The 26418-nt window shown below is 55.0% G+C and overlaps 1 protein-coding gene across 1 annotated transcript; it reads right to left on the bottom strand.

Moving 5' to 3' along the window:
- Positions 1-14755: 14755 nt before the first annotated feature.
- Positions 14756-23875, bottom strand: GLT6D1 (glycosyltransferase 6 domain containing 1). Its single transcript, XM_065927096.1, has 4 exons — positions 23802-23875; positions 16941-16988; positions 16096-16233; positions 14756-15425 (listed from the first exon to the last, which is right to left on the bottom strand). Exons 1-4 carry the CDS (start codon positions 23873-23875, stop codon positions 14756-14758), a joined length of 930 nt encoding a protein of 309 aa, XP_065783168.1.
- Positions 23876-26418: the final 2543 nt, after the last annotated feature.

Genomic DNA, 26418 nt, shown 5'->3' with positions numbered 1-26418 from the left:
TGATGCTTCAGAACCTCATCAAACAAATGAACATAAAACATTGTTTTCGTTAACTTGGAAGGGGAGATAAAATCCATTGAAGTGGAAATGCATAGGAAACATACATACAGTAAGGCAGGTATTCTGAATTTCCTACTAGGTTGAGGATTACAAATGCCCTTGAGCAACAGAGAGACATTTTCATCCTTTCTAGTCTGAACACCTCAGTATCTAAAATGAACAAGATGTCATGGAAACAAAGCAGTGTGGGGAGAGGCCCGTGTGAAGGCTGCTGGGCGGCTGCAGGCTTGGGTCCTCGGGGCCCAGGCAGTTTCCATTACCAGCCCTGTCCACCCAGTGCAGGAGAGAACTGGATGGGTGTGGGGGGGCAGAGATGGGGGCCTGAACCCCAGGACTGCCTTTTAGGGGTGCCTGTGGTCAAGGCACTCCCCAACCTTTTTTCCCTGGCTCCATCTGACTTCTCCTGGCTCATCCACCCAGTCACCTGTGGCCCAAGAGGTGACAGTGGGTGTAGCCGAGGCCGGTTGACCAGCCGGCCCCTATGCCCACGTCACCCCCCTCCAGCCCCTCCTGGGGCCGGCTTCTGCCCCTGGACCTCAGTTCATCCTGATGAAAATGGTCCAAGCCCAAGGCTCAGAAAGCAGCTGTCTTTCAGGGAGAATGGCGAGTGTGCTCAGAAGAAGATCACTGCAGAAAAAACCGAGATCCCTGCGGTGTTCAAGATCGACGGTAAATGTTGGGTCCCTGGGGGATGCCTACCACCTCCCGGGGGCTATGGGCAGGTGCAGGGGGCTGGCGTCGGGCCCCAGGATGCTAAGGGGCTGGTGGTGATGAAGACACTGCCGTGACACCTGCTTCACTGGCCTCCCCGCCGCCTGCCCGGGGCCTTGGGGGCCAGTGGCCGTGGGCAGGTCCCGGCTAGGCAGGTCTGACTCCCCAGGGTGACACCCGAGCTCTCTTTGCGGTGCTCGGGGCCCTCAGGCTGAGCTCAGAGGCACTTGTGCCCTCCCAGGGGAACCTAGAGCCACTGCCCTCTCCAGGGGTCCAGGTGCCCTGTGGCCCCCAGCCCACCCCACAGGCTCCTTCGTCTCCTGGAGAAGAACTCTGTCCGCCCTCGCTCGTTCACTTGTTCCCCCTAAATCGGAGATGAGAAAGCTTCGAGGGGGGTTGGGGCTCCGTCAGGGCCTGCCCTTCCGCCAGGCAGCCTGGGCCACGTCTGCCCCTGGCCCCTCAGGACTCACTCTGAGCGGAGGCCCACACGCTGACTGATGCCAGGGTGCCCGGCCCACCGTCTCCAGTGCCATCTGGCTGCACTGGGTTTGGATGCTGGTCCTGCCCCCCAAGCTGCCCAGACATCGCAGGGCAGCGGGGCCACCTGTTGGCCTTGGTCAGGGCAAGCCCCAGCTCCCCCCGCTCAGGGCTGCCCCCCAACAATGCCCCCGTCCTCAGGACGCATCCCTTCTCCCTCGCTGGGCGGTGTCCAGCCCCACCCGAGATCAGGGGGAAGCCCTCTTTCTTGAGCACTCTGGTCCCTGGGGGAGGGGGCACTCAGACTGAGGGGTGAGTGTTCCCAAGTCCAGGAGGAGGTGGAGGGTCCCCGCGGATCTAGAGTTGACAGCCGGGGTTTCCCGGGCCCCATGCGCCTGGCAGTGGCGGCAGGGAAGGGGCCGCACCATTTCGGGGGTGGAAGATGCCAGAGGCGCTCCCCACCCTGTCCTCGCCAAGTGGTGACCCCAGGGGAGCTGGAGGGCGCGGCTGGGGGCTGACCAGCAACCCCCCTCCTGCTGGAACTCACTTCCCTCCCGTCCTGGTCTCTTCCAGCCTTGAACGAGAACAACGTCCTTGTGCTCGACACTGACTATGAAAAGTATCTGCTCTTCTGCATGGACAACAGTGCTGAGCCCGAGCAGAGCCTGGCCTGCCAGTGCCTGGGTGCGTGCCGACCCTGGCTTCCCAGGGAGACCGGCTGTGTGGTCCTCGCTGCAACGGGGGGCGGGTGGGAGCGGGGAGCTCGATCCCCAGGAGGAGGAGGGATGGGGGGTCCCCAAGTCCCGTCAGGAGAGACTGGGACCTGGTCTCCTGTGGGCCTGTGGGTGACTGGGATGGGGGACAGACACACGGGCTGGGAGACAGGTGGGCTGCGGCGCTGTGACTGGGGCGACCATCTCGATGGAGCCGGCGGTCGTTATGAATCTAGCAGCCTTTGTTACTGGGGAGTTTCAATTATTTCACCGAATAAGAACTCAGGCACAAAGCCATCTTTCAACTGTCACGTCCTGAAAACACATGGCAGGTGACATTTTCCGTGCCGTAGCAGTGCCCCGGGGCGCTTTCAGGGCCCCTGTGCCAGGCGGGCGTGGGCACTGGGGAATGGAGGCTCCTGGCCGTGTCAGCCGGCCCAGGGGGAGGAGGGGACCCAGACAGCCCGAGGTGGGGGGCGGGCTTCCCCCTGTGACCCTGCAGAACCCCTGCACTGCCCTGGGAGGAAGAGGAGAGGGCTGGGCCAAGGAGGAAGGGCAGGGGCTCTGGAGAGCAAGGGCAGACCTGCAGACCACCCTGGGGTGCAGGGACTCACACCCGCCCCGGCCCCACAGTCAGGACCCCGGAGGTGGACGCCGAGGCCATGGAGAAGTTCGACAAAGCCCTCGAGGCCCTGCCCATGCACATCCGGCTCTCCTTCAACCCGACCCAACTGGAGGGTGAGGACCCAGGCCCCGCCCCGCCTCCGGGGCAGGAACGACCTCCTCCCATGGTGACCTCCAGCTCCCCAGGCCTCCCGGGAGGAGGGGATGGGGTGCAGGGCCCTGAGGTGGGGCCCTCTCCACCCCGTGCCAGGGCCCTCTTCCCAGGGCGTCCAGTCCCGTCCTGACCCCCCCCCCGACTCTCCCTCCCCCACAGAGCACTGCCATGTATAGCTGAGCCCCTGCCGGCGCCTCTGGGGTAAGCTGCCTGCCCTGCCCATGTCCTGGGCACGCACATGGGGTAGGGGGTCTTGGTGGGGCCTGGGATCCCCCATCAGGCCCTGGGGTTCCCCAGTGGGAATGGCTGGAAGCTGGGGTCCCTCCTGGCGACTGCAGAGCCGGCTGGCCATGTGCCTACTCTTGTGGGGTGACCTGTGTCCTGACCTCACACACACACTGACCTCCTCCAACTCCTGGGCAGAGCTAAGGGCCAAGGTGGGGACCCAGGAAGTGGGCACCTCAGGGGGAGGCTAGGGGGTCCTTCTCCCGAGGAGGGGCTCTTCTCCCAAGGAGGGGCCGTGCTGCACCCCCAGCCATGGAGAGGCTGGCAAGGGTCTGGCAGGTGCCCCAGGAATTACAGGGGAGCCCCATGTCCATTTCAGGGCCAGGGAGCCTTGGCCCCTCTGGGGACAGATGACGTCACCCCCGCCTCCCCCATCCTGGGGACGAGGAGGGACCAGGACCGCGGTCATCCCTCCTGGGACCCAGGCCCCTCTAGGCCCCTCCTGGGGCCTCCTGCTCGGGGCCGCTGCTCCTTCAGCAATAAAGGCGTAAACCTGTGCGCTCGCTCTTGAGTCTTTCCTGGACGGTGGGCAGGGGGCGGAGGCCGGGGACAGGGTGGGGAGTGGTCTGGCTCAGAGGGTGACGGCAGGGCTAGGAACCAGGGCATCTGCATCACAGCCTTGTGACATCCGGGGGCCCACACACATCACTGCGGCTCTTTGAAACTTTCAGGAACCAGGTAGGGACTTGGCAGAGACACCTGCCAGTTAACTTGGAGTGTTCAGCCAACACCCAAACTCCACAAAGGACAGGAAGTGGAAAACGGCTGTCTCTTAGTCTAATAAACATAAATATGAAAACTCAAGTTGCTCATGGATCAAATTCTGCCCTTTTACAAATCCAGCTGCTACTGTCATTGTCAAACTTCATGTACCCAAAACTCACTGGTCTTTTCTGTGCTAAAATGAAATAGAGAGATTTCCCCAGGATAGAGGAGCTGAACAAAGGAGGTCACGGTTAGAAGAAGACTTGTTCTGCACACCCATCTGAGCATCACAAATGGAAAAGAGGTATATGGCAACAGACGTGGGGATTTTTTAAATAAGAACAATTTACACATAACATAGTATATACTCATATTTATATATATATATATATATGTGAATGCTCACTCAGTCGTATCCGACTCTGGGACCCGTGGACTCTAGCCCTCCAGGCTCCTTCTGTCCACAGAATTCTCCAGGCAAGAATACTAGAGTGGGGAACCATTTCCTCCTCCAGGGAATCCTCCCGGCGCAGGGATTGAACCCGTGTCTCCTGCACTGGCAGGCGGTTTCTTTACCACTGAGCCGCTAGGGAAGCCTGTGTTACTGTCTGTGTCCCACTTAATTACCAAAACTGCTCCAAGAAAAAGCCCCTATGCCCCTGAGCTTCCCGGCCTGCAGGGGGTGGTGGGGGAGACCGTGACCTGGGAATAGCCCTCCCGCTTCAGAACTCCCGGGGCCCGTGCCCCATACTCCTGCAGACAGGCTGGTAGCACTGCTTTTCACGGCTCACTATCTTAAAAAAACTGAGGTCTATTTTGTGACTTCATTACTGTAACTTCTGAACACCCAGAGCGATGGGCGGCCTCCTCCCCAGGCCTCAGGGGCTTCGGGGCGCCGGCCTTCACCCACGAGTACCCAGACACGCGGGGGTGGCCCCGCCTCCAGGGAGCTCACAGTCTTCCCATCGTCCTGATCAAAGGAAGAGAGATCAATGACTTCTTAGGAGCAAGCGGACACCCGCAGGACACAGGTTCACCAGACCAAGCCGATCCTTTTGAAGCTAAAGACAAACGGCTCTCAAAGGTTTTCTCGCTTTGAATCTGGGTTTAATGCCTATTTGCCCCTCGGGAGGGAAGACACTCATGCATGTCCCCAGGACAGCCGCTCGGTGGCATTCGAGACCACTTAGTCTTATCTGACCTCACCCTGGGATTAATTGGTCCAAACTGTACAAAAACCTTGGTGGGAAATTTCATCCCAGAGGCTCCACCATCCTGCTTTTACTACCCTGATCTTTTTTTCTTTTATGTGTATATACATATTTTTTCATTTTTGGCTATGCTGGTTCTTCGTTGCAGTTCAGAGCACAGGCTTTCTCTCTAGTTGCAGTCTGAGACCTTCTCTCCCACAGTGTCTAGAATGCATGGGCTCAGTAGCTACGTCGGGCAGGCTTAGACGCCCCTTGGCGTGTGGGGTCTTTGTTCCCTGACCAGGGATCAAACCCGTCTCCCCTAGACTGGAAGGCAGATTCCTAACCACTGGACCACCAGGGAAGTCCCCTACCTGCCTGCATCTTAACCTGCTGCTGCTAAGTCACTTCAGTCGTGTCCGACTCTGTGCGACCCCATCCCTGGGATTCTCCAGGCAAGAACACTGGAGTGGGTTGCCATTTCCTTCTCCAATGCAGAAAAGTGAAAAGTGAAAGTGAAGTCGCTCAGTCGTGTCTGACTCTTTGCGACCCCATGGACTGCAGCCTACCAGGCTCCTCTGTCCATGGGATTTTCCAGGCAAGAGTACTGGAGTGGGATGCCATTGCCTTCTCCGGCATCTTAACCTAGAAAACTGCAAACGCAGGAAGTTTCAGAGCCTCTGTAACTGTTACAGGTGAATCTGGTTAGCATCCTCTGCCAGTCACCTGCAGTGGGGCAAGCCCGCTCTCCACAATGTGCCAGCCCCACGTTAACCAGACGCATCAACTATAATCCTTTCTGACTTAGGCTCTGATGCCTTAGCCTCGTGACGGTCCTGGGTCTGCTAAGGCTGGGCGAGCCCAGTGACCGCCACGTGAGAGCCACGTGGGTGGGGCGCCCAGCTCAGAACCTCACGGGTGTGTCTGACTTGTATGAGCAGGAACAGACTGGGGAGGGAGGAGGGGCAGGGAGGAAGGAAGGGAGGGGGTCTGGGGAGCACCCCTGCCCATCCATGCCTGGATGAAAGCCCCTATTCCCCCCACTTTCCAGATCTAGCTGTTTCCGGCCCAGGGCCCCTCCCTATGCCCTTCAGAGAGGCCGTTCTTTAGCGATGTATTCGCTGTTTCAGCAGAGTTCTTTACATTTTCAGCTTGTGCATCTTTTTCATAAAGGATTTAAGTCTTGGGTGCTGCTTCCTATTAAAGAGGCCAGCAGATCACGAGCAAGGCTGAGCTGGATCCTCGGCTGTGCTCACAGGGCCAGGCCCATAGAACGCACCTGACCGCAAGAGGAGGCCGAGGAGGGCGGGGGAGAGAGGGCGGGGAAAACAGGCACCAGCAGGGGCCCCCAGGGCAGCGGCGGGGGCGAGGTATCTTTGCCCTTCTGGTCTGGCGGAAGGATGGACAGATGCCCCAGGAGGCAGGCCGGGAGGGAACAGGTGGGCCCCAAGGGTGAGCAGACCTGCCTCCCATGGCTCCCAGGACAGAGCAGCGGGATGAAATGGCCCTGACAGCCTCAGTGCCAGGCCGAACGACATCCTAAACACAAGGCAGGTAGCAAAGTGGCTGCCATCCCTGGGGAGCGATTCTGGAACTTTCCGGGAGTCCAGCTGGGACAACTGGGTGGGCAGCAAGTGGCGGCTGGAGGAGAGGCACTGAGAAAGGGCCCCGGGAGCCCAGCCTCTCCCCTCTGCAGCCGCGTGGTCAGGGCCCTGCGGAGAGGGCCCGTCCTGCTGCCGACCCTCAATCTGAGCCTGGCTGGGCCTGGCTGGACCCGGAAGACTCTAGAAGTGCCTGGGCAGCCAGGCTTTGACTCCCAAACGGTGACCACAAGGCGCAGCCCTGGGCCAAGGGCGTGGGTGCTTGTGCCAAGCTGAGGCAGCGCTTGGGGCCGGCAGGACAGGGCCGGGCAGGAAAGACACACGGGTGAGGATGGGGCGTCTGTCCCCCGAGACGGGAGCCAGGGCCTCTGCACTCCTGTGCTGCCAGACGAGCTACAGCTGCTGGGACCGGCAACCAGGCAGTGGGGAGAGGGGACCCAGGGCCTGGCTGAGCACTGGCCAGGTCACTGCTGGGACCCCAAGAGGGGCCAGTCCTGGGGGGAGGAGGGGTCACTCCTGCCCCATCTGACCCCACCTGCCTCGCCCCCTCACTGTGCTGGTCTGAGGTCGGTTTCAGGACGCCCCTCTCCCTCCCTGGACCCGGGCATTGTGTGTGGAGTCCTCAGTGGACGGTGACTGGACAGGAGGTGCTGAAGGCAGTCGGGGAGAGGGTGGTCAGGAGGTGGATGCTCCCCCCGCCCAAGCCTGTGGGCCCCCTGACCACCCAAGCAGCACTCAGCCCTGAGACTGGACCCCAAGAGCCAAGACTGGGGGCTCGGGCGCCACGTGGCCGAGGGGCCTCACCCACCCAGTGCCCACACCCCTGCAGGCGGGAGGTCGCTGTCTGACCAACCAGCTGGCCGCCAGCCACGCACACCTGGTCTCACCAGCTGACCCCCAGGACTCGCTCTCGCTCTCCATGCCATCTGGACCCGAGACGAGGACGCAGAGCTCGTCTTGCCCTGGACGTGAGCAGGCTCCCTGCAGCTCTCGGGGCCTCCCAAGGGCCAGGCCAGTGGTCAGAACCAGAGGGACACGTGGTTCAAAGTCGAAGGCCGAACTTCAGAGCCTTGGAAGCTTTTTGAGGACGGGCCGGCGGGAAACGCACACACAGCCCCCTCCTGCGGGGCGGCCCACAACCCCCCCCAGCCCGTGTCCCTGCAGCCAGGGAACCCAGTGGGGGGGGCTGTGCTTCCACCCCCGGCGGGTCAGTCGGGGAGACCAGTCGCAGAGGCCAGGATCTGTGCTGACCGCAAGGATGTACCATAGCCTGGACAGTCACGGCCAGACACCGTGCGGCGGCCCTGCCGTCCCCGAGTCTGTTGGCACACAGTCCCTCCCCCATGAGAAACTGAAGCCCCTGGGTGGGGGGCACAGAGCGGGCAGCCTAAGGTCAGCTCAAGGCCCAGGTGGCCAGGCCCCAGCCCCCATCCCGAGACCTGGAAGTGCCAGTCGAGGACGGAGTGGGGGCCAAAGGCCCCCCTGCCCCATGCTGGCACCCCGTGGGCCAGACCCTTCTCTGGCTGGGAAACCTCCAAAGCCCAGGGGCCCAAGAACCTGGGGGATGCAGGAACCCCAGAACCTAGCACGGCACCGGGCCAGGAGGTGACCCCAGGTAACGTCTCTTGTCTTTCCCAGAGGAGAAGGGGTGAGCAAAAGGCTGAAGGTCCCTGTCCATCCCACGGGGCCCCGAGGCCAGTTCCAAGGCCCTGGTGAGTAGCCTACCCCTCCAGCCTGGGTCCTGCAGGGGGGGCGGGGTGGGGAGCAGGGGTCGCCATGCCCTCGGCTGGCCCTGGGGGCAGAAAGAGATGTCCTCCCGGTCCACGGGGCAGAGGAGCGAGCTGGCTGGGCACCTCCTGAGGGTCCCTGCAGTCCAGGGAAGTGGCCCTGGGCTCCTGCACTCCATCAGCCCCATCTACGGCAGCCTCATCAACGTCCGCAGCCAAGACGCAGCGGGACCACCAGCTTGGGGGCGCTCCTGGGTGGGTGCTGGTTGCCCCGGGTGGGGCTGAAGGACAGCATCTTGCAGCCCACTGCCCTGCTCAGAACAGAGCAGCACGCACGTGGACGCCACGGAGTCACATCGGGCTTAGAAGGCAGAAGCGCCTCGGAGGGAAGACCGGGCCCTGGGGATGGAGTGGGGTGTGGGCTGTGCTGAGCAGGGAGCTGGGCTGAGCTGGGGAGGGGCCAGGCTGTGTTGAAGACTGGCCAGGCAGGGGGGACCCTCTGGGGTCCTCCCCAGAGGGGCCCAGGCCTGACGTAACCTTCCAAGGAGGCCTGATGTACTCCGGGGTGGCCTGGAGGGGCCAGCCCTGACAGACCCTGTGCCAGCCATGCGGAGAGAAGTCCTGCTTTAGAGGTGACGCTCAGGCAAGGGGACAGGGCCGCGGCCACGGCAGCAACCGCAGGGCCTGGCAGGGAGCTGGGAGGAGGACTCTCGTCTGAGAAAAGTCCCTGGTTCTCCACCTCCAAGCCCTGGCCCCTCCGAATTCAGCCAGAAGAATGCCCAGGACCCCCAGTGGCCGGGGTGGTATCTTGAGTACATCTCCAGGTTCCAGCTGCAGGAAGCCCCCGCCTTAACCTGGACGGTGAGTGCTGCCCTCTAGCCACGTCCCCTGCGCCCCCAAGTGCGGGGACAGGAAGAGGGGGTCCCCTCCCTCTGGCAATAACCACCGCAGGCCCAGAGCAGCTGGAAACACGGCCTGCCTCTGCTGGGCACCAATATGGATCTCTCCTCTGCCAGACCTCACGAAGCCCCTGCAGCACGGTGGGTGGGCAGATATCCATGTCCATCCGGCAAGCTTGGACTCCGAGGCTCAGAGAGGTTCAGAAACAAGGCCAAGGTCAGACAGCCTGGAGGAGGCAGTGGGAGACAGCCTCGCCCTTGCAAACACTCCCCTGCACATCATTTAGTCGATCAACAAGCAGGAGGGCCAGGCCCCGCTCTGGGAGTTCGGGATGCAGGCAGAACAAGACAGACATTCCTCGGCCCTTGTGTGGGTTACCCGGGGCCACTGAGGCCAGGCTCCAATTTACTGGAGACCAGGATGCAGGGAAGAGACGACCCCAGAGCAGGGGCGCTCAGCCAGGGAGGCTGCCTGGAGGAGGGGGCGTGGAGGCGCAGATGGGAAGGGGAAGGAGAGCCAAGGAGTAGGTGGGGCCGTGGAGCCTCGTGGGTCATCTCGGGGCGGGGGGCCGTGGCCGGACGTGGAGCTGGACAGCAGAAGACGAGGTGGTCGCGGTGGTTGCGTGCCCTGCGCTTGATTGACGGGTGGTCTTCAGAACGACCGGACGGAGGCCGTAGAGTCTGACCTCGTTCTTGACCCTCCACAGCCCCGTGCTCCCCACATGAAGCCTAGCTCGGCGCCCACACCCCAGATCTTCCTGCCAGGCCCCTCCTGCCCACTGTCCTCGCCCCCCTCCCCTCCCCCACACCCAGCTGACCCAGGGGCTTTCTGAACCCCTCTGCCCCCCTAGGAAGCCCCCCTCGACCCTGAGCTCACCCCTCCCTTGCTGTGGGCCACCAGGTCCTGCCAACCAACAGCTCAGAGGCTGCAGCCTCTCCCAGCCTGGCCCACAAGCTTGAAAACACTCTGGGTGTTGGGAGGGGTGACAGGCGGCCCCCGAGTCCCCACTGAAGCGGACACAGCATTGCTGTCCGGAGGACGGAGCCACCGTCCGGTCCTTCAGGGACGGTGACCCTGGGCGGGGCGGGGCTGGCACTGCGCTTCCATCAGGCTCCGGACTGCAGGAGCCCGCGCCCCCGTCCCTGCCCAGCCCAGAGGGGTGCTGAGTGACCACAGTGCCAGCCCTGGCTCCCCAGAAGAGTCAGGTGAACCCAGTCCCGTGCATCTGCCAGAGAAGGGAGCCGAGACCGCCTCGCCCTCCCCTCTCCAAGTACCTGGACAGAATGCCCCCTCCTCACCCCAGGGGAGCCAGCGGCCACCTGCCGGCAACGCCGGCTCCTAGGAAACCGGGTCAGGACCTCAGTACTAACCGCCTGGAAATGCCAGAGGCAGGCGTGACCGGATCCAGCCTCAGAAACACCCTTGGCAACAGCAAGGCCTCCCGGGAGGCCACACCGCCGGAGGGCGGCTCCCACTGCCATCACTGCGCTAGGACGGCGCCGTGGCAGGGGCGCTGCCGGCCGCCTGTGTGGACCCTACCCACCGTTCATGCAAGGGGTGGGGTGAAGAACAGGTGCTCAGAGCGCGGTAGCTTTCTTACGGAGCAGCAACCCACTAAGAAAAGGACAGGGGGCACGTTAAAATCATGTTAAAATAATTCTCATGCTGGGACATTGAGAAAAATGACCTGAATAAATACAAGCATGATATTCTTGCAAAGTCTTCAGTGTCATAAAATATTTAATACGTTTAAGCTAACCTATGCAGTTCAAACAATTTAATCAATATTTCAGTGGGATATTTCCCTCAAATTGCATACCGGAATCTAAAAGCCACATGAAGAAATAAACGTTTTGAAATATTTTAGAGAGAAGACTAATGCAAGTTGATCTACCATTCTTCCATAACTAGTAGGAAACTACAATGACTGAAAATGCGTGGCTTTAGCTGGGAGACAGGAAGAAGAATCAGTAAAACCGGATATAAAGTCAATAAATGAGCACAAGTCAATACAGTAACTTAATATGTTATACAAATGGCCCATCTTAAAAAGTATTATTTGTTCAACACGTGTGTGTGCGTGTGCATGTGTGCGTGTGCGTGCGTGTGTGTGTGTGTGCGTGTGCGTGCGTGTGCGTGCGTGTATGCACACTTCACTCAGTCACTCAGAGGTGTCTGACTCTGCCACCCCATGGACTACTGTAGCCCATCAGGCTCCTCTGGATTTTCCAGGCAAAGATACTGGAGCATGCTGCCGTTTCCTGCTCCAGGAGATCTTCCTGACCTAGGGATCCAACCCTCATCTCCTGCTTCTCCTACACTGGCAGGCAGACTCCATTCAACAAGAAGTGTGGGAGAAACGACCAGGACATTTTGAGGGAAAAAAAACAACGTTATATATCTAACTCTGCACATTATCTTGAAATTAACTCCTGGTTAATTCTTAATGAATTCTCGAAAGTTCTATAATATCTATAACTGAGGGATGAGATACCTACCCTCTGGATACAAAGTGAGTGAAGTCGCTCAGTCGTGTCCGACTCTTTGCGACCCCATGGACTGTAGCCTACCAGGCTCCTCCCTCCATGAGATTCTCCAGGCAAGAGTACTGGAGTGGGTTGCCATTTCCTTCTCCAAATATCAATATAATTATGAAGACAAACCTTGGAATCGCAGAAGCACCATTAACAAAACTGAAACAGGAGTGGCAACTTGAAGTGAGTATTTTCAGCGCATTTGACAAAGGGCTTACGTCACATTACAAACTCACTGAGAGAGGAGAACCAGCACCATGTTAGAAAAGCGAGCCAAACACAGAAATCGGTCACTTGTACACGCGTGAATCAAATGACTGTTGTGTGCTAAGTCGCCTCGGTCGTGTCTGACTCTTTGAGACCCCATGGATTCCAGCCCACCAGGCTCCTCTGTCCATAGGATTCTCCAGGTAAGAATAGGTTGCCACTTCCTCCCCCAGGTCAAATGGCTCATAACTATAGTTTAAAATAAGGTTTGACAGTGGTCCCTAGTGGTCCAGTGGCTAAGGCACCAAACTTCTTTCAGGGGGCTCGGGTTCAATCCCTGGTTGGGGAAATGAGACCCCAACATGCCTTGTGGTATGACCAAAAAAAATTTTTTTTTTAATTTTTAAAATAAAGCATCTATAGCTTAAAAACTTAAAAAAAAAAAAAAAGTAGGATTTGATGTCCCAAGCCATCCAAGAAAAAGATTCTCTGTTTGCTTATCAAATTAGCAAAATTTTTTAAAATTTAACGCAGCACCCACCATGTGGGGAAGAATACTTTTGTTAGGGGGATGGAAATGGAAAATGTCATTCAGGGGTGACCTGTTTGCATGAGTCCTTTAAACAAGGTTGTTCTTGGACCTGGAAATTCTAGGCATTAAAAATCTTTCATTACCAGGGAATTTACAGTGCCTTCATAATGATCCCACAATATCTTTCAAGGTAGAAGTTTAGAACCCTTCTCAGTAAGTCCCCTAGCCTTCTCCATAAATTGTCAGTGGAAAAAAAGTTAGTTTTTGTCTGTTTGTTGGTTTCAGCACAGTAGCTAAATCACACCCTCCCCTCTCTAGGTATGACCTAGGAGACCTGATAGTGATCTTTGTGAGGCAGGGCTTGTGGCTAATGGAATATCATACTCTGTTTTGAAATATTTTTATAGATTTTTAAAATAAAATCAAGAGGTGCTCTGTGATATAAGAAAGGATGAATCACTGAAAACAGCATCTTGATTTAGCCAAAGGCGACAACTGAGAGAGAGAAAGTAGAAGGAGCTTGTTGTCGAGTTGCTAAGTCGAGTCTGAGTCTTTGCGAACCACGGACGGTAGCCCGCCAGGCTCCTCTGTCCGTGGGATTCTCCAGGCAAGAACACAGAGTGGGTTACCATGCTCTCTTTCAGGGGGTCTTCCCCGCCCCGGGATCGAACTTGCGTCTCCTGCACCGGCAGGACTCTTCCCCACTGCACCACCAGGGAAGCCCTATAGGATGAGCTACACCTTGACCAGTGCGTTCTTTAGGGAAACCGTCCTGACGAGAGGCGTCCCGGGAGGGGGTGGTGGACGTGACACGATCACAGACAGGGCTTCTCACTCCAGGGCGGAACGTCAGCGAGTCTGTTCCTCACGCCACCTACCTTTCCATGGCCTCTGGCTTCCACTCCAGGAAGTGAGTGTCGATCTTCTTACCGTTTTAGTGTTTCAATTGTGACGACTTTTGGAACGCGCACTGTATTACTTTGCCACAGACCGGGGTCTTAAAGAACAGAAGAGCCCTTCTCCCAGCTCGAGGGCCGGACGTCCGCGGTGGAGGAGGCCTCTCTCCCGGGCGTGTCCTCGCTCCACCTTCCCTCTGTCCTGGGCGCGTCAGGGCCCCAATCCCCTCTCCGGTGGGGTCACTGGTCCTGCTGGGCGAGGACCCTCCCCGGGCACCTCATTTTGCCTCGGTCATCTCTGTAAAGGCCTTTTCTCCGCATCGGTCATGGTCTGAGGTCCTGGGGACTAGGACTCCACGTAAGAACTGGGGGAGGACAGTACTGGCCTTCACACTTACGCGGCCTGCTTCCTCTCCCAGGAGAGAGGGTTCATTAAGAAGAATGCCTGTGGGGACGCCCCTGGCCATCTGGAGGTCCAGACTCCGCACTTCCCAAGCAGAACACACAGGTTCAATCCCTGGTCGGGGGCCTAAAATCCCACGTGCCTCGCAGTGCAGCCAAAAGAAGGAAGAGGAGGAAGATGGCTGCCTCCTTATGACGCGGGATTCTCCGGGCCTCACACTCACTGCCAAGACCAAACCTCGGCTAGCCACGGCAGCCCCCTCCCCGCCACCCGTGGGGGCTGCTTTCCCAGCCTGAGCCTCACGGCGCTCCGAGCTGCCCGCGTCAAGCCCTTTCGGACGTGCAAAGGGAGCACCGCGGAGTCGCATCTGCCCCCTGCAGCTGCCCGAGGACGCGGGCCAGCGGGACCCTCCCTGCACCTGGCTGACGTCTGCCTCCACCCCTGCGCTCGGCCCCCGTCTTCTCAGAAATGAATAAAACGCCGAGAGATTTTAGAAATGAACTTGACGCTTCTCTGTGTAAACAATAAAAGAAAGACATGTATTTGGTAGGAAGTCTCTAGTTCACACACGTCCAGTCACAAGCTGGAGAGGGTGAGATGGTTCCAGGGTTTAAACACAGCAATGTGCCTCCCCAGCCTGAGAAGCACCCCCCTCCCACGGACTTGAGAGCCATGAATGTTTCATTTTCTCCTCCACACGTCATCCTTTGCCCTTCTGTGTCCATGCATATATATATATATGGTTTTTTTTTTCTGAACTAGAGTTTTTCTCCATTAAAAAAAATTTCATTTTGTTCCTCCAATTATGTCCGAGTTATCTACAACGTGTAGATATTAACATCACCATGTGTTAAACATTCAATAAGCACCCTTTTATTCTTTGTTCTGCAGTGGCCAAATTGGATGGCTCACAATTGCAGGGAGAAAAATGCCTTGTGGGTGAGTATTAACATCTGTGTCTCTCAAACCTGGGACGTATGAAGACATCCCACCTTCCGGGGGAACCACTGCTGGCGGGGCCTGCGGTCCCGGGGAGTCAGTGGCTCCTTTTGGACTGCTGGGCCACCTTGACATACTGCACCTGGGGCGGCGGGTAGAAGTCGGCGTCCCAGTTGTACTCTGGGGATAAGAGCTTGGCAGGCTTCCGGAGGAAGAAGTATTTGTTGAGGTGTTTTTCGTAGGTGCTGTTCAACCTGAGTCTGAGGTCGTGGATGATGCCGTTCAGGTACTCCTCCACGAGGTTCAGGACCTCCAGGGGCGTGCCCCCCACGAATGCACCATCATAGTAGAAATCTCCCTGGCCAAACGGGATGCAAGCTGCCGACTTGGGCCTCCTTTCGTAGGGGAAACTTGCACGGTTCTTGAAGTACCACCAGGCATGGAGCTGAGCCACCGACTCGCCCAGGACCTCCACGCCCACGTAGCTCTGGAAGATCTGGGTGACGGTCATGCTGAAGAGGAAGTCGACCTCGCCCTGGATGTCCCAGATGATGTGCTTGGCCAAGCTCTTCATGCGCACAAGGTCGGCGTTGGCCCACCAGCTGTCCTCGGTGACGATGAACACTTTGAACTGTCGGAGAGGCCCCCACCTGATCTGGGGCAGCCTGACTAAGGTGTCCACCATGAGGTAGAAGATCACCCTGTAGCCGGTCAGGAAGTACTTATTCGCCGAGTTCAAGAACAGCTCCAGGTACTGGTCTGCAAGCCTGCGAAACACACAGCGCAGAGGAGGACGCTCGCCTCCCTAAACGTTTTCGGACGGGCATCACCAAACACTATCCACGTGGGAGGCGTCGAGTCGACGCTGCAGCATTCCCAGGGAGGGGGGCAGGAGGTCAGGTCTGCATTTCAGCTGTAGTGGTTATGGAAGGGGGAGGTAGAGGGCTGGGGAGTCTGAGAAAAGTCTCTGAAATTTTGGAACGACTGTTGGAAAAAGAGAGTGTGAGAGCTAACTGGACATTAGTGGAAAGACAGCCAAGTGGTATTAATGACCCAGCTAAGAGAGCAGAAGGACTTCACAGGGGGCTCCCGTGGTAAAGAATCTGCCTGCAATGCAGGAGACTCAGGTTCGATCCCTAGTCAGGAAGATTTCCTGGAGAAGGAAATGGCAACCCACTCCAGTATTCTTGCCTGGGAAATTCCATGGACAGAGGAGCCGGGCGGGCTACAGTCCACGGGGTTGCAAAGAGTAAGTTGGGACTTCGCAACTGAACAAGAACAACAAGGAAGGAGAGAAAACCACGTCCTGTTTTGCACAGGCCGTCCACAGACAGTGGTTACAGAGGTCGGTGCGTGGCCCTTGGGAGGTGGGAGGTCTACGGATAGTGGCGTGTATTTTTCCAAAACAAAGGACAGCACGGGCTTGGTGACCCCTACCTGCCAGTAGCAAAGACAGCCAAGCCCGTTGTGAGATTCTGCTTTCTGTAGTGTTTTTCCAGCGCCTCTCTGCTGAAAGTTCCTTCCCAGACGACGGGAGCAAGCCAGCTCGTGGTGGTGGTCACATCGGGGCGTTTTCTGTTGAACAAAAGAGAAACGGTGGAACAGCAGCAGAGTGATAACAGTGATAACAGGTAAGGCTTATAGAGTCCCTTTCTGCGTGCCGGACACTGTGGGTCCTGTGGTCTGGGCCGTGAGCATGTCGTGGAAAAAATTTTTTTCAATTTTTAAAGAGGCATAATGTAAACAAAAATTTAAATATCTGACTTGTTTGACTTAGTGATTCTGTTTTGGGAATTCACCCCACAGATGAACTCACAAGACAATGTCAGAATGTATATTAACATGTACAAAGTTAGTCACTGGAGCGTTCCTGGCAAGAGCCGCAAGCTAAACATTCTAAAACCAGAAGGGAATTGGCTAATGAATGATGACAGGTAATCAGGAAGCAAGATACCCAGAATCACAACAGGGGACAGGACTCTTCCCCGAGAGCTGAGGCCAAAATCAGGAGAAGCTGTTCATAGAATTTTCAATAAATCAGGAAACTTCCAACAAGTGGAGCGGGTCAGCATGAGCTCCAGAGACTGGGAGCCTCCCAGGATGGCAGTAATTTGGTGACTGGGGAAAAAGAAAAAACCAAATCACTGCAGATTGGATTCCTATGTGTCTGTGTCTGTGTGCATGTGTGCAAGTGTGTGTGCCTGTGCCGTGCATGTGTGCATGGGTGTGTGTGTGTGTGTGTGTGTGTGTGTGTGTTCACATGCAGACATTTTCATCCTTACCTGGGGTCAAACCAGTCTGAGAGCTGAAGTTCTTCTTCTTGATTTTTCCTGGATGCGAAGGGAAAACCAAGTTATTATGAGTCAAGCGTTCATTCAACACGTATCTGCGGAGCCCTGGAAGTGTGGCAGATGCTATTAGGCGCTGGTCCAACAGCAATGGACCCACAGCCCTGGCCCCCACCCACTGGGCACTGGGGCAGAGGGATGACTCTAAAGAAGCCCCAGGAGTCGGTGCCAAGGGGAGCCACAGAGCTTGGACGTAGTGCTGAACGCGGCACGTCCAGCCCAGATTTGGGACCAGGGACAGCCACCTGGGGAGGAGACATCTTCCTAGGTTTGGAAGGGAGAGATGTGCGGGGGAAGGAGATGACGGCCAGGGAGGAAGGCAAGGAAGAGCGTGTGGTTGGGGAAAGGACTGAGGAAAGCTAGCAGCAGGCTAGAGTTGTGTCCAGACGAAAGGCAGCCCCTCCCCCGCTGTCTACTGGAGGCGCCGCACCCGCCGTCTCAGGTCTGCTGCCCAGTGAAGCAAGTGGTGCAGGGCCACCATCGGCATCCTGCCTCTTCCTTGGTCAACACCAGAGCCCTTGCACTTACACACGTGCTACACACCAGCTAAAGCACTGACACGGGGCAGAAAAGAAAAGCTGCAAGTGTCCAACTCTTGCGACCCCGTGGACGACAGCATGCCAGGCTCCCCTGTCCATCACCAGCTCCCAAAGCTTGCTCAAACTCATGTTCATCGAGTCGGTGATGCCATCTAATCATCTCACCTTCTGTCGTCCCCTTCTCCCCCTGTCTTTAATCTTTCCCAGCATCAGGGTCTTTTCCAATGAGTCAGCTCTTTGCATCAGGTGGCCAAAGTATTAGAGCTTCAGCTTCTGCATCAGTCCTTCCAGTGAATATTCAGGGTTGATTTCCTTTAGGATGGATTGCTTGGATCGCCTTGCAGTCCAAGGGACTGTCAAGAGTCTTCTCCAGCACCACAGTTTGAAGATATAAATTCTTTGACACTAGCGCCGAAAAGTTGATGCTTTTGAACTATAGTGTTGGAGAAGACTCTTGAGAGTCCCTTGGACTGCAAGGAGATCCAACCAGTCCATCCTAAAGGAGATCAGTCCTGGGTGTTCATTGGAAGGACTGATGCTGAAGCTGAAACTCCAATACTTTGGCCACCCCATGTGAAGAGTTGACTCATTGGAAAAGACACTGATGCTGGGACGGATTGGGGGCAGGAGGAGAAGGGGACAACACAGGGTAAGATGGCTGGAAGGCATCACCAACTCGATGTTCATGACTTTGAGTAAACTCTGGGAGTTGGTGATGGACAGGGAGGCCTTGCGTACTGCTATTCATGGGGTTGCAAAGACTCGGACATGAATGAGCGACTGAACTGACTGACTGACTGACTGAAGCCTTCTTTGGCTTCCCAGTTAGCACTAGTGGTAAACAACACACCTGCCAGTGCAAGAAACAGAAGAGATGCAGGTTTGATCCCTGGATTTGGAAGACCCCATGGAGGAGGGCATGGCAACCCACTCCAGTGTTCTTGCCTGGAGAATCCCATGACAGAGGAGCCTGGCGGGCCACTGTCCACTGGGGTCACAAAGACTCGGACAAGATTGAAATGACTTAGCATGCACAAGCCATCGTTATGATCCAACTCTCACATCTGTACACACACGGCACACACAAGCTAGTCGACATGTAGATGTGCATGTGTTCAAAACACTTCAGAGCCAATGAGCAAAGAAATTAATAGCAGTTGATAGCAGTTGCCTACAAGAAGGTCCATGTTTGGCTTCCTCTTCCTCCTGGTTCTTCCGTCATAGGAACCTCCTGGCTCCTGCCCACTCTGCCCTGCAGTCTGTAGAATCTTCACACAATGAAGATTCTTGCTGGCAGAGAAGCCTCTTCCCGACGGGGGTCTGCCTGGCAACTGCAGGACCCCCATTCATTGTGAGCTTAAGAGAAGCAGCACATGTTTTTGTGTAACTGTGTCCCATGTATCGTGTGGGGAAATCACAGCTAAAAATGATTCACTATTAGAAATTTGAATGCGACTGAGCATTCTGTGTTTTTATTTGCTAAATTTGCCAGCCCCCCAGTAAATGATTGATCCTTCAGATCAACGGGAAAAATCATTTACGTTTTGAATTTGAACACAGACCTATTGTGAAATTCAAATGACAAAACTTTTAAGAATTCAGATCCATTTATGTGCTCTTTTTAGCCATATGATGACCAAGCACCTACTACATGCCAGGCATCATTTTACAGTTGTGGGAACGTGACAAAACCCACACTGTGGACAGGTGTGCATCCCTTTCTGCAGAGGAGGGCCCATCACCATGGCTCCAAAGGAATGGTCTCAACACCCAGTCCTCTCCTGGAGGTAAAATGCCACTGAAAGACAGACGAGGCGTGACACCAAAGCACTGGGGTTAATTTTTTCTGCCTTGATTTTACATTATTCATTTATTTATTTTTTTATTTCCCCTTCTTTTATTCATTTTTATGTTGGAGCGAGTTGATTAACAATGTGTGCTAGTTTCAGGCACACAGCAAAGTGATTCAATTAGACACATACTTGTATCTATTCTTTTTCAAATTCTTCTCCTTTCTGGATTATTACAGAATATTGAGCAGAGTTCCCTGCGCGCCACAGTAGGCCTTTGCTGGTCGCCGATTTTGTATATAGCACTGTGTCCACGTCAGTCCCAGTCTCCCAATCTCTCTCTGCTCCCCGACCCTTCCTCCCTGGTAACCATAAATTTGTTTTCTAAGTCTGAGAATCTGTTTCTGTTTTGCAAATAAGTTCATTTGTATTGTTTTTTTGTTTTTTTTAGATTCACCATACAAGTGACATCACATGATATTTGTCATTTTATATCTGACTTACTTCACTCAGTATGATAATCCCCAGGTCCATCCAGTTGCTGAAAATGGCATTATTTTGTTTTCTTTTTCACAGCTGAGTAATATTCCCTTGGAGAAGGAAATGGCAAACCACTCCATTTTCCTGCCTGAAAAATCCCACGGATAGAGGAGCCTTGCAGGCTGCAGTCCAAGGTGTCGCAAAGAGTCAGACAAGACAGAACAACTAAACACTCTCTAATTCTTTGTATACATGCACCATACCTTCTTGATCCATTCATCTGTTGATGGACATTGAGTCTCCTCCTTTTGAAATGAACTTTATTTTTAGAGCAATTTGATAGCAAACATTGTGGAGATGGTCCCTGGACGCCCCTGCACCCGGCCCCCGCATCATCGATAGCTTGGATTTGTACCGGGCGTCCATTGCTGCTGGTGAAGCCAGGGGGACCCCATTATGAACTCAACTCCTTGCTTCCATCAGATTTCCTCAGCTTGTCCCCAGAGCCCTTCTTCTGTCCCCAGGATCCTCTCCAGGACCCCCCTGACGCACGTCTGCCTGGGGTCCTCCTGGCTGCGTTTCTCAGACCAAGCGCGCCCTGTCCCGCCTCAGGGACCTCGACGACCCAGCCGAGGTCGTGTTTTCAGGCTCCTCCGCTGTCAAGTGACTCACTTCCCTGTCAAGTGCCTTCCCTGGGGGCTCAGCTGGTAGTGCATCTGCCTGCAACGTGGGAGACCCAGGTTTGATCCCTGGGTTGGGAAGATCCTGTGGAGAAGGAAATGGCAACCCACTCCAGTACTCTTGCCTGGAAAATTCCATGGACAGAGGAGCCTGGGCCATGGGGTTGCAAAGAGTCGGACATGACTGAGCGACTTCACTTAAAATCCACACTGTAATCTTTGTAGGGAAGTGCTATGGCAGCCCACGCATTCCGCCTCCTGGAGGTCAACGTCTCCATCGATTACTCGGGATTCTTATGAACGGTATTGTCTCTCCCCTGTCTTCTATGTACTTGTTGATTCAGTCCTTTATTTATATCAGTATGCACTCAGGAAGCTCTGCTTCGTGCTTTGGGATGTAACCCAATACAACTTCCTTTTCTTGCTCAGATTCCTCCAGCTTTATCCACCGGAAGCTCTTTCACTGGCTCCTGTGTTCCTCTGCTCCAGGCTCATCCTGTACACATTCTGACCCCGGTCCTAGAAACAGCCACATCTCCAAGGGAGCCTGGCCTGGCGTTCTGCTTTGCTTCGTAGAATAACATTAGAAACCAAGGCCCGGGGCTGGGTGTGCTGGCTGCTCCCGCGGGCTCCCCGCTTCTAGGTCCTCACAGCTGGGCAAGCAGGGAAGGCACGTGTGTGGTTGTACCAGCTGCCACAGAGGCATGAATCTGGAAATACTTCCCCAGGTAACTCTCCCCTGCTCCACGAAGCTACCCGTGAGTAGCTTCACCAGCTTTAATGCGTCACCGCAGGGATCACCTAACTGTCCCCCGATTACCCAGGCGCTGTCACTCATCGCCCACTCACTCAACTCTTCCGTCCCCGGACGCACGCACGCTGGCATCAGAGCTGCTGTCCTGTCCTCCTGTGGGGAAATGATGCTATCCTCTAGAGACAGTCCCCTGCGTGGCTGATCTTCCCCTTATGTTTACAGACTCTGAAGAGCTGAGCCGACTCATGGGAAAAGATCCCGATGCTGGGAAAGACTGAGGGCAGGAGGAGAAGGGGACCACAGAGGATGAGGTGGTTGGATGGCATCACCGACTCAATGGACATGAATTTAAGCAGATTCCAGGAGTTGGTGAAGGACAGGGAAGCCTGGCGTGCTGCAGTCCATGGGGTCGCAAAGAGTCAGACACAACTGAGCAACTGAGCAACAACAAACTGCAGACTCCACTGGTTTCCCAGGCGACTTCTCTCGGCACCTTCCTCAGCCCTCGGGGAGCTTGCTTCTGGCGTGTTTGATACAGTTCGATGATTTGGGTCACATACAGCAATACTTCCTGGGATTCCCTCAACTTCCTAAATGAGAGTTGAATTTGTCTAGGTTAAGACTCACTCTTTGTGCTAGAAAATTCTGCGGGTTTTGGAAAAGGTATAGTGCCACGGGTCCACCATAAGCAGTTCCACTGCCCCCACATCTTCGGTGCTTGTCCACCCACTGCTCCCCAAACCCCCAGACCCCTGGCCCCTTTACTGTCTCTGCAGTTTCGCCTTTTCCAGAATTTCATGTGGCTGGAATCATACAGTAGGTAGTCTTTTCAGACTGGCTTCTGGCTTCTTTCCCTTACCAATGTGTACTGACATTTCCTCTGTATCTTTTCCTGGCTTGATAGCTTGTTTCTTTTTATCGTTGAATCACATTCATTTATCTGAATGCACCGCAGTTTATTTACCCATTCATCTACTGTGGGACATCTTGAGTGCTTCCAGATTCTAGACATTGTGAATAAAGCTGCTCTGAAACCTTATGTGGGCTGTTTGTGAACATACGCTTTCAAATTACTTGGATTAATGATACTTAGGAACACCAAAGCTGGATCACCGGAAAGACCATATGTAGCTTTGCAAGACGCCATCACGCTGTCTTCAACGTGGCTACACCATACAGCTGTGTGGGGCCTGGTTGTTGTCTTAATTTACAATTGAAAGTGAAAGTTGTTCAGTTGTGTCTGACTCTGTGTGACCCCATGGACTAAACAGTCCATGGAATTCTCCAGGCCAGAACACTGGAGTGGGCAGCCGTTTCCTTCTCCAGGGGATCTTCCCAACCCAAGGATCGAACTCAGGTCTCCCTCATTGCAGGCAGCTTCTTTACCAGCTGAGCCACCGGGGAAGCCCAAGAATACTGAAGTGGGTAGCCTATCCCTTCTCCAGGGGAGCTGCCCGACCCAGGAATCGAACCAGGGTCTCCTGCATTGCACGAGGATTCTTCACCAGGTGAGCTGGCAGGGAAGCCCAATTATCTAATGATGACAAATGATGTCCAGCATCTTTTTAGATGCCTGCTTGCTATCTTTGTGCCTTCTTGGGTGAGATGTCTGTCCAGATTTTGGCCATTTTAATAAAGCTGCTCTTTTCTTTGTTGTCGAGTTTTAAGAGCGCTTTGCGTAGTTTGGATACAAGCCTTTTTGTCAGATCTGCATTTTGCAAATGTCTCGTTTTTAAGGACACTGTCTCTCATGATAAGACTGCTTTTCAAACGGCGTCTGGGAAGTTTGCACTGCTCATGAAGGAGCCCACGAGGCAGGGGCACAGAGGGAGGAAGAATTTGCATGTTTCTCCGTGAGAAGCTGCGCTGGGCCCAGATGCATCCCCGGCCCACACAGGCTGCCGGGCAGGTCACTGCCATCTCGTTTACGTCAGAACAAGACGGAGCCCTGGGACCATTTATAGTTTGTCTGAAATAGCAACTCGGTGCTATGACTTCATTTTGGTTTTTCTTGGTGACCTTAATTATGTAAAATAGGCTATCCCAGGGACTTCCTTGGTGGTCCAGTGGCTAAGACACTGCAGTTCCAGTTCAGGGGGCCTGGGTTTGATCCCAGGTCAGGGAACTAGATCCCACTTGCCACAACTCAGGGTTTGCATGTCGCAACTAAAGATCCCGCATGCCACAGTGGAGAGCGAAGATCCTGAGCGCTGCAACTAAGACCCAGCGTGACCAAATAAATAAATAGTTTCTAAAGTTATCCCTGACACTCTTTTCCATTTGCTCTGCCTTCTCCCCTGGGACCTTCTCCCCCTATTTCCATGGCTCCTTGAGCGCCTAGGACAGAACCTGGGGCCCAGATAGGACTTGATCACTACATGTTGAATGTTTAAAAATGAAAGAATGAAAGTATACTTTGCTTGGTCCCACAGAGAGGGGAGGTAACAGCTGATTCATTTCGAAAGTGTTATTAACAGCTTTGAACAAAACTCGGGAGGTTTCGAGCTCTGCCAAGCACTGCAGGTGTCGATTCACCGAGATTTTCTATTTACCTGGAATAATGATTAAACAACAGGAACAATGAAAGACCCAGAATCAACAGCAGCATTTTCCTTTTACAGTTCATTGTCTCCTAGAGGAGAAGGAGAGAAGTCAGTTTTAAACAGAGTTGAAAACTTCTGCCACCTCCCGATGACGGACTCATGGACTCATTCAGACACACTGGGGCACCAACCCCGGCATCTGGTCCCAGGATGCTCAGCCCTGGGGAGAGGGCGGGGAGACGGGGACATCCCTGCTCCACTAGGGTCTCCGGGGGTGCTAGCCACTCCTTTGGGGACTGAGTGTTGTCTCGGATACCCCTGGGCCTTATCAATGTCCACCTTGGCTTCGTAAAAGACGTGTGAGTCTCCACTCGAGAGCAGTAACAGCAAAGTGAGGTTGTGGCGAGGATGCAGTCCGCCCCCAAAGTCGACCCCTCCCTCCTTCTCCCCCAGAGATAGTAAGATGCACCATTTGCCCCAAGACTACAGCAGGCTAAGAACACGTGAGCCTTCTCCAGGCAGACGTTGGAGCCGGGATTACAACCTGAACGAAAGGCGTCAGGTGCTAACATGGAAACTTTGGCTCTAGCCAGTGCCGGGGTTTATGTCACGTGTTCTACGCGGGCTCACTGTGCGCACGTCTGCAGGGCTATGGGCTATGCACTGAGCAGAATGGAGACGCTGATATTTCATTGCCAGCACCCGGTTAACCAGCATGCAGCCTTAGCTTGCACGGACCAGGAGAGGGGCCACGTGTGGCTGTCAAGCACGTGAAATGTGGCTGGTCTGACTTGAGATGAGCTCAGTTCAGTTCAGTCGCTTGGTCATGTCCGACTCTTTGCGACCCCATGAACCGCACCACACCAGGCCTCCCTGTCCATCACCAACTCCCGGAGTCTACCCAAACCCATGTCCACTGAGTCAGTGATGTCATCCAACCATCTCATCCTCTGTCATCCCCTTTTGCTCCTGCCCTCAATCTTTCCCAGCATCAGGATCTTTTCAAATGAGTCAGCTCTTCGCATTAGGTAGCCAAAGTATTGGAGTTTCAGCTTCAGCATCAGTCCTTCCAATGGACACCCAGGACTGATCTCCTTTAGGATGGACTGGTTGGATCTCCTTGCAGTCCAAGGGACTCTGAAGAGTCTTCTCCAACACCACAGTTCAAAAGCATCAATTCTTCTGCACTCAGCTTTCTTTATAGTCCAACTCTCACATCCACACATGACCACTGAGAAAACCATAGCTTTGACCAGATGGACCTCTGTTGAGATGTGCTACGAGTGCACAAGAGACTAGGCTTTAAAGACAAAGGAAAGAACTTTATCTCATCAGGAAATTCACAGTGATTACGCGGGTTTACTGAGCTAAGCACAAATGTATGACGAAATGTCCTCTGTCTATGTCTTTTGATCTCCTACTTTGAAAACCAGCAAGGGCTGGTCACGTTGTACCCCAGCTGGACACCGGGCAGGCTCCCACTGCCCCACAACGTGGCACTGGCTCGCTCACCCCCACCCCTGTGAACCCAAGCGTATTAGCAATGCCACATGGGCAGGGTACCACGGGCGGTTCCCCAGCACAGCGTCTCAGCGACAACACTCCCGAGGCAGGTGCCAAGGCAGCTCACCAGGTTCGATGCTCTTCAAGCGTCTCTCTTTGGGTCTCTCTTTGTAGAGTCCCAGGCTAGACACCGAGGTAGGCTCGAGCGGTGTTGAGCCTTCCGTGGGTGGTGATGTCAGCACCTCCTTTGATGATGTAAGCCCTAGAAAGTCGGGGTCACAATGATGCCTCTGCCGCCTGGGGCTCCTCAAGGTTGCCGGGTGACAGGACTTTGTCCTGTGTGAAAAACTAAAGGGTATTTTTTTTTTTTTTAGTTCCGTCAGGTCTTACTTGTGGCACGCTAGATCTTCGTTGCATCCTGTGAAATCTTTCACTGCGGTGCACGGACTCCTTAGTTGCGTCATACGGGCTCAGGAGTTGCAGTGCACAAGCTTAGTTGCTCCAGGGCAGGTGGGATCTTAGTTTCCCAGCCAGGGATCAAACCCACCTCTCCTGCCTCTCAAGGCAGATTCTGAACCATGGGACCAACAGGGGAGTTTCTTATTTTACATTCTCTTTTGCATCTCACTTCCTCTGTCATCCCTCCCTGCTTCCTAGAGCCTGACTTTTCAGGGAGGAGTTTCAAGAAGTTTGTTCATGACTGTGTTAGAGAAGAGTGGCCCTCTCCTCCCTCATCTCCAGGCTGTGGACTCCCCTGGGGAGAGCAAACCCTTTGCTCCTCAGCATATTTTTTAAGTACACCTTTCTGATTATAGAAATAACACACTTCAGGTTATAAGATCTGTCAGATGCGTTAAAGCCTCTGGGGTGTGGGATGGGGCCGTGTGTGCACACACACGTGAGTGTGCATGTGTATGCTTCGACACATGTGCATGTTTGCGTGTAGGTACTTGCGTGTCCATGTCTGTCATCATTCCTGGAGCCAAACATCCATGGCTGCGTCTTGATGGGAAGGTGACCCGGCAGGCACGGGGGCGAGGGTGGTGGAGACGGGCCGTGGACACTCCTCTCCCAGGCTCAAGAATCCAGCCCCTTCCAGCAGCCCTGGAGGGCCCTTCAAGCA

The sequence above is a fragment of the Muntiacus reevesi genome, chromosome 3 (assembly GCF_963930625.1).
Source record: "Muntiacus reevesi chromosome 3, mMunRee1.1, whole genome shotgun sequence".
In the NCBI taxonomy this organism is placed as follows: domain Eukaryota; kingdom Metazoa; phylum Chordata; class Mammalia; order Artiodactyla; family Cervidae; genus Muntiacus; species Muntiacus reevesi.
The sequence above is the reverse complement of the archived record's forward strand: the minus strand, read 5'-3'. Positions and strand labels throughout refer to the sequence as shown.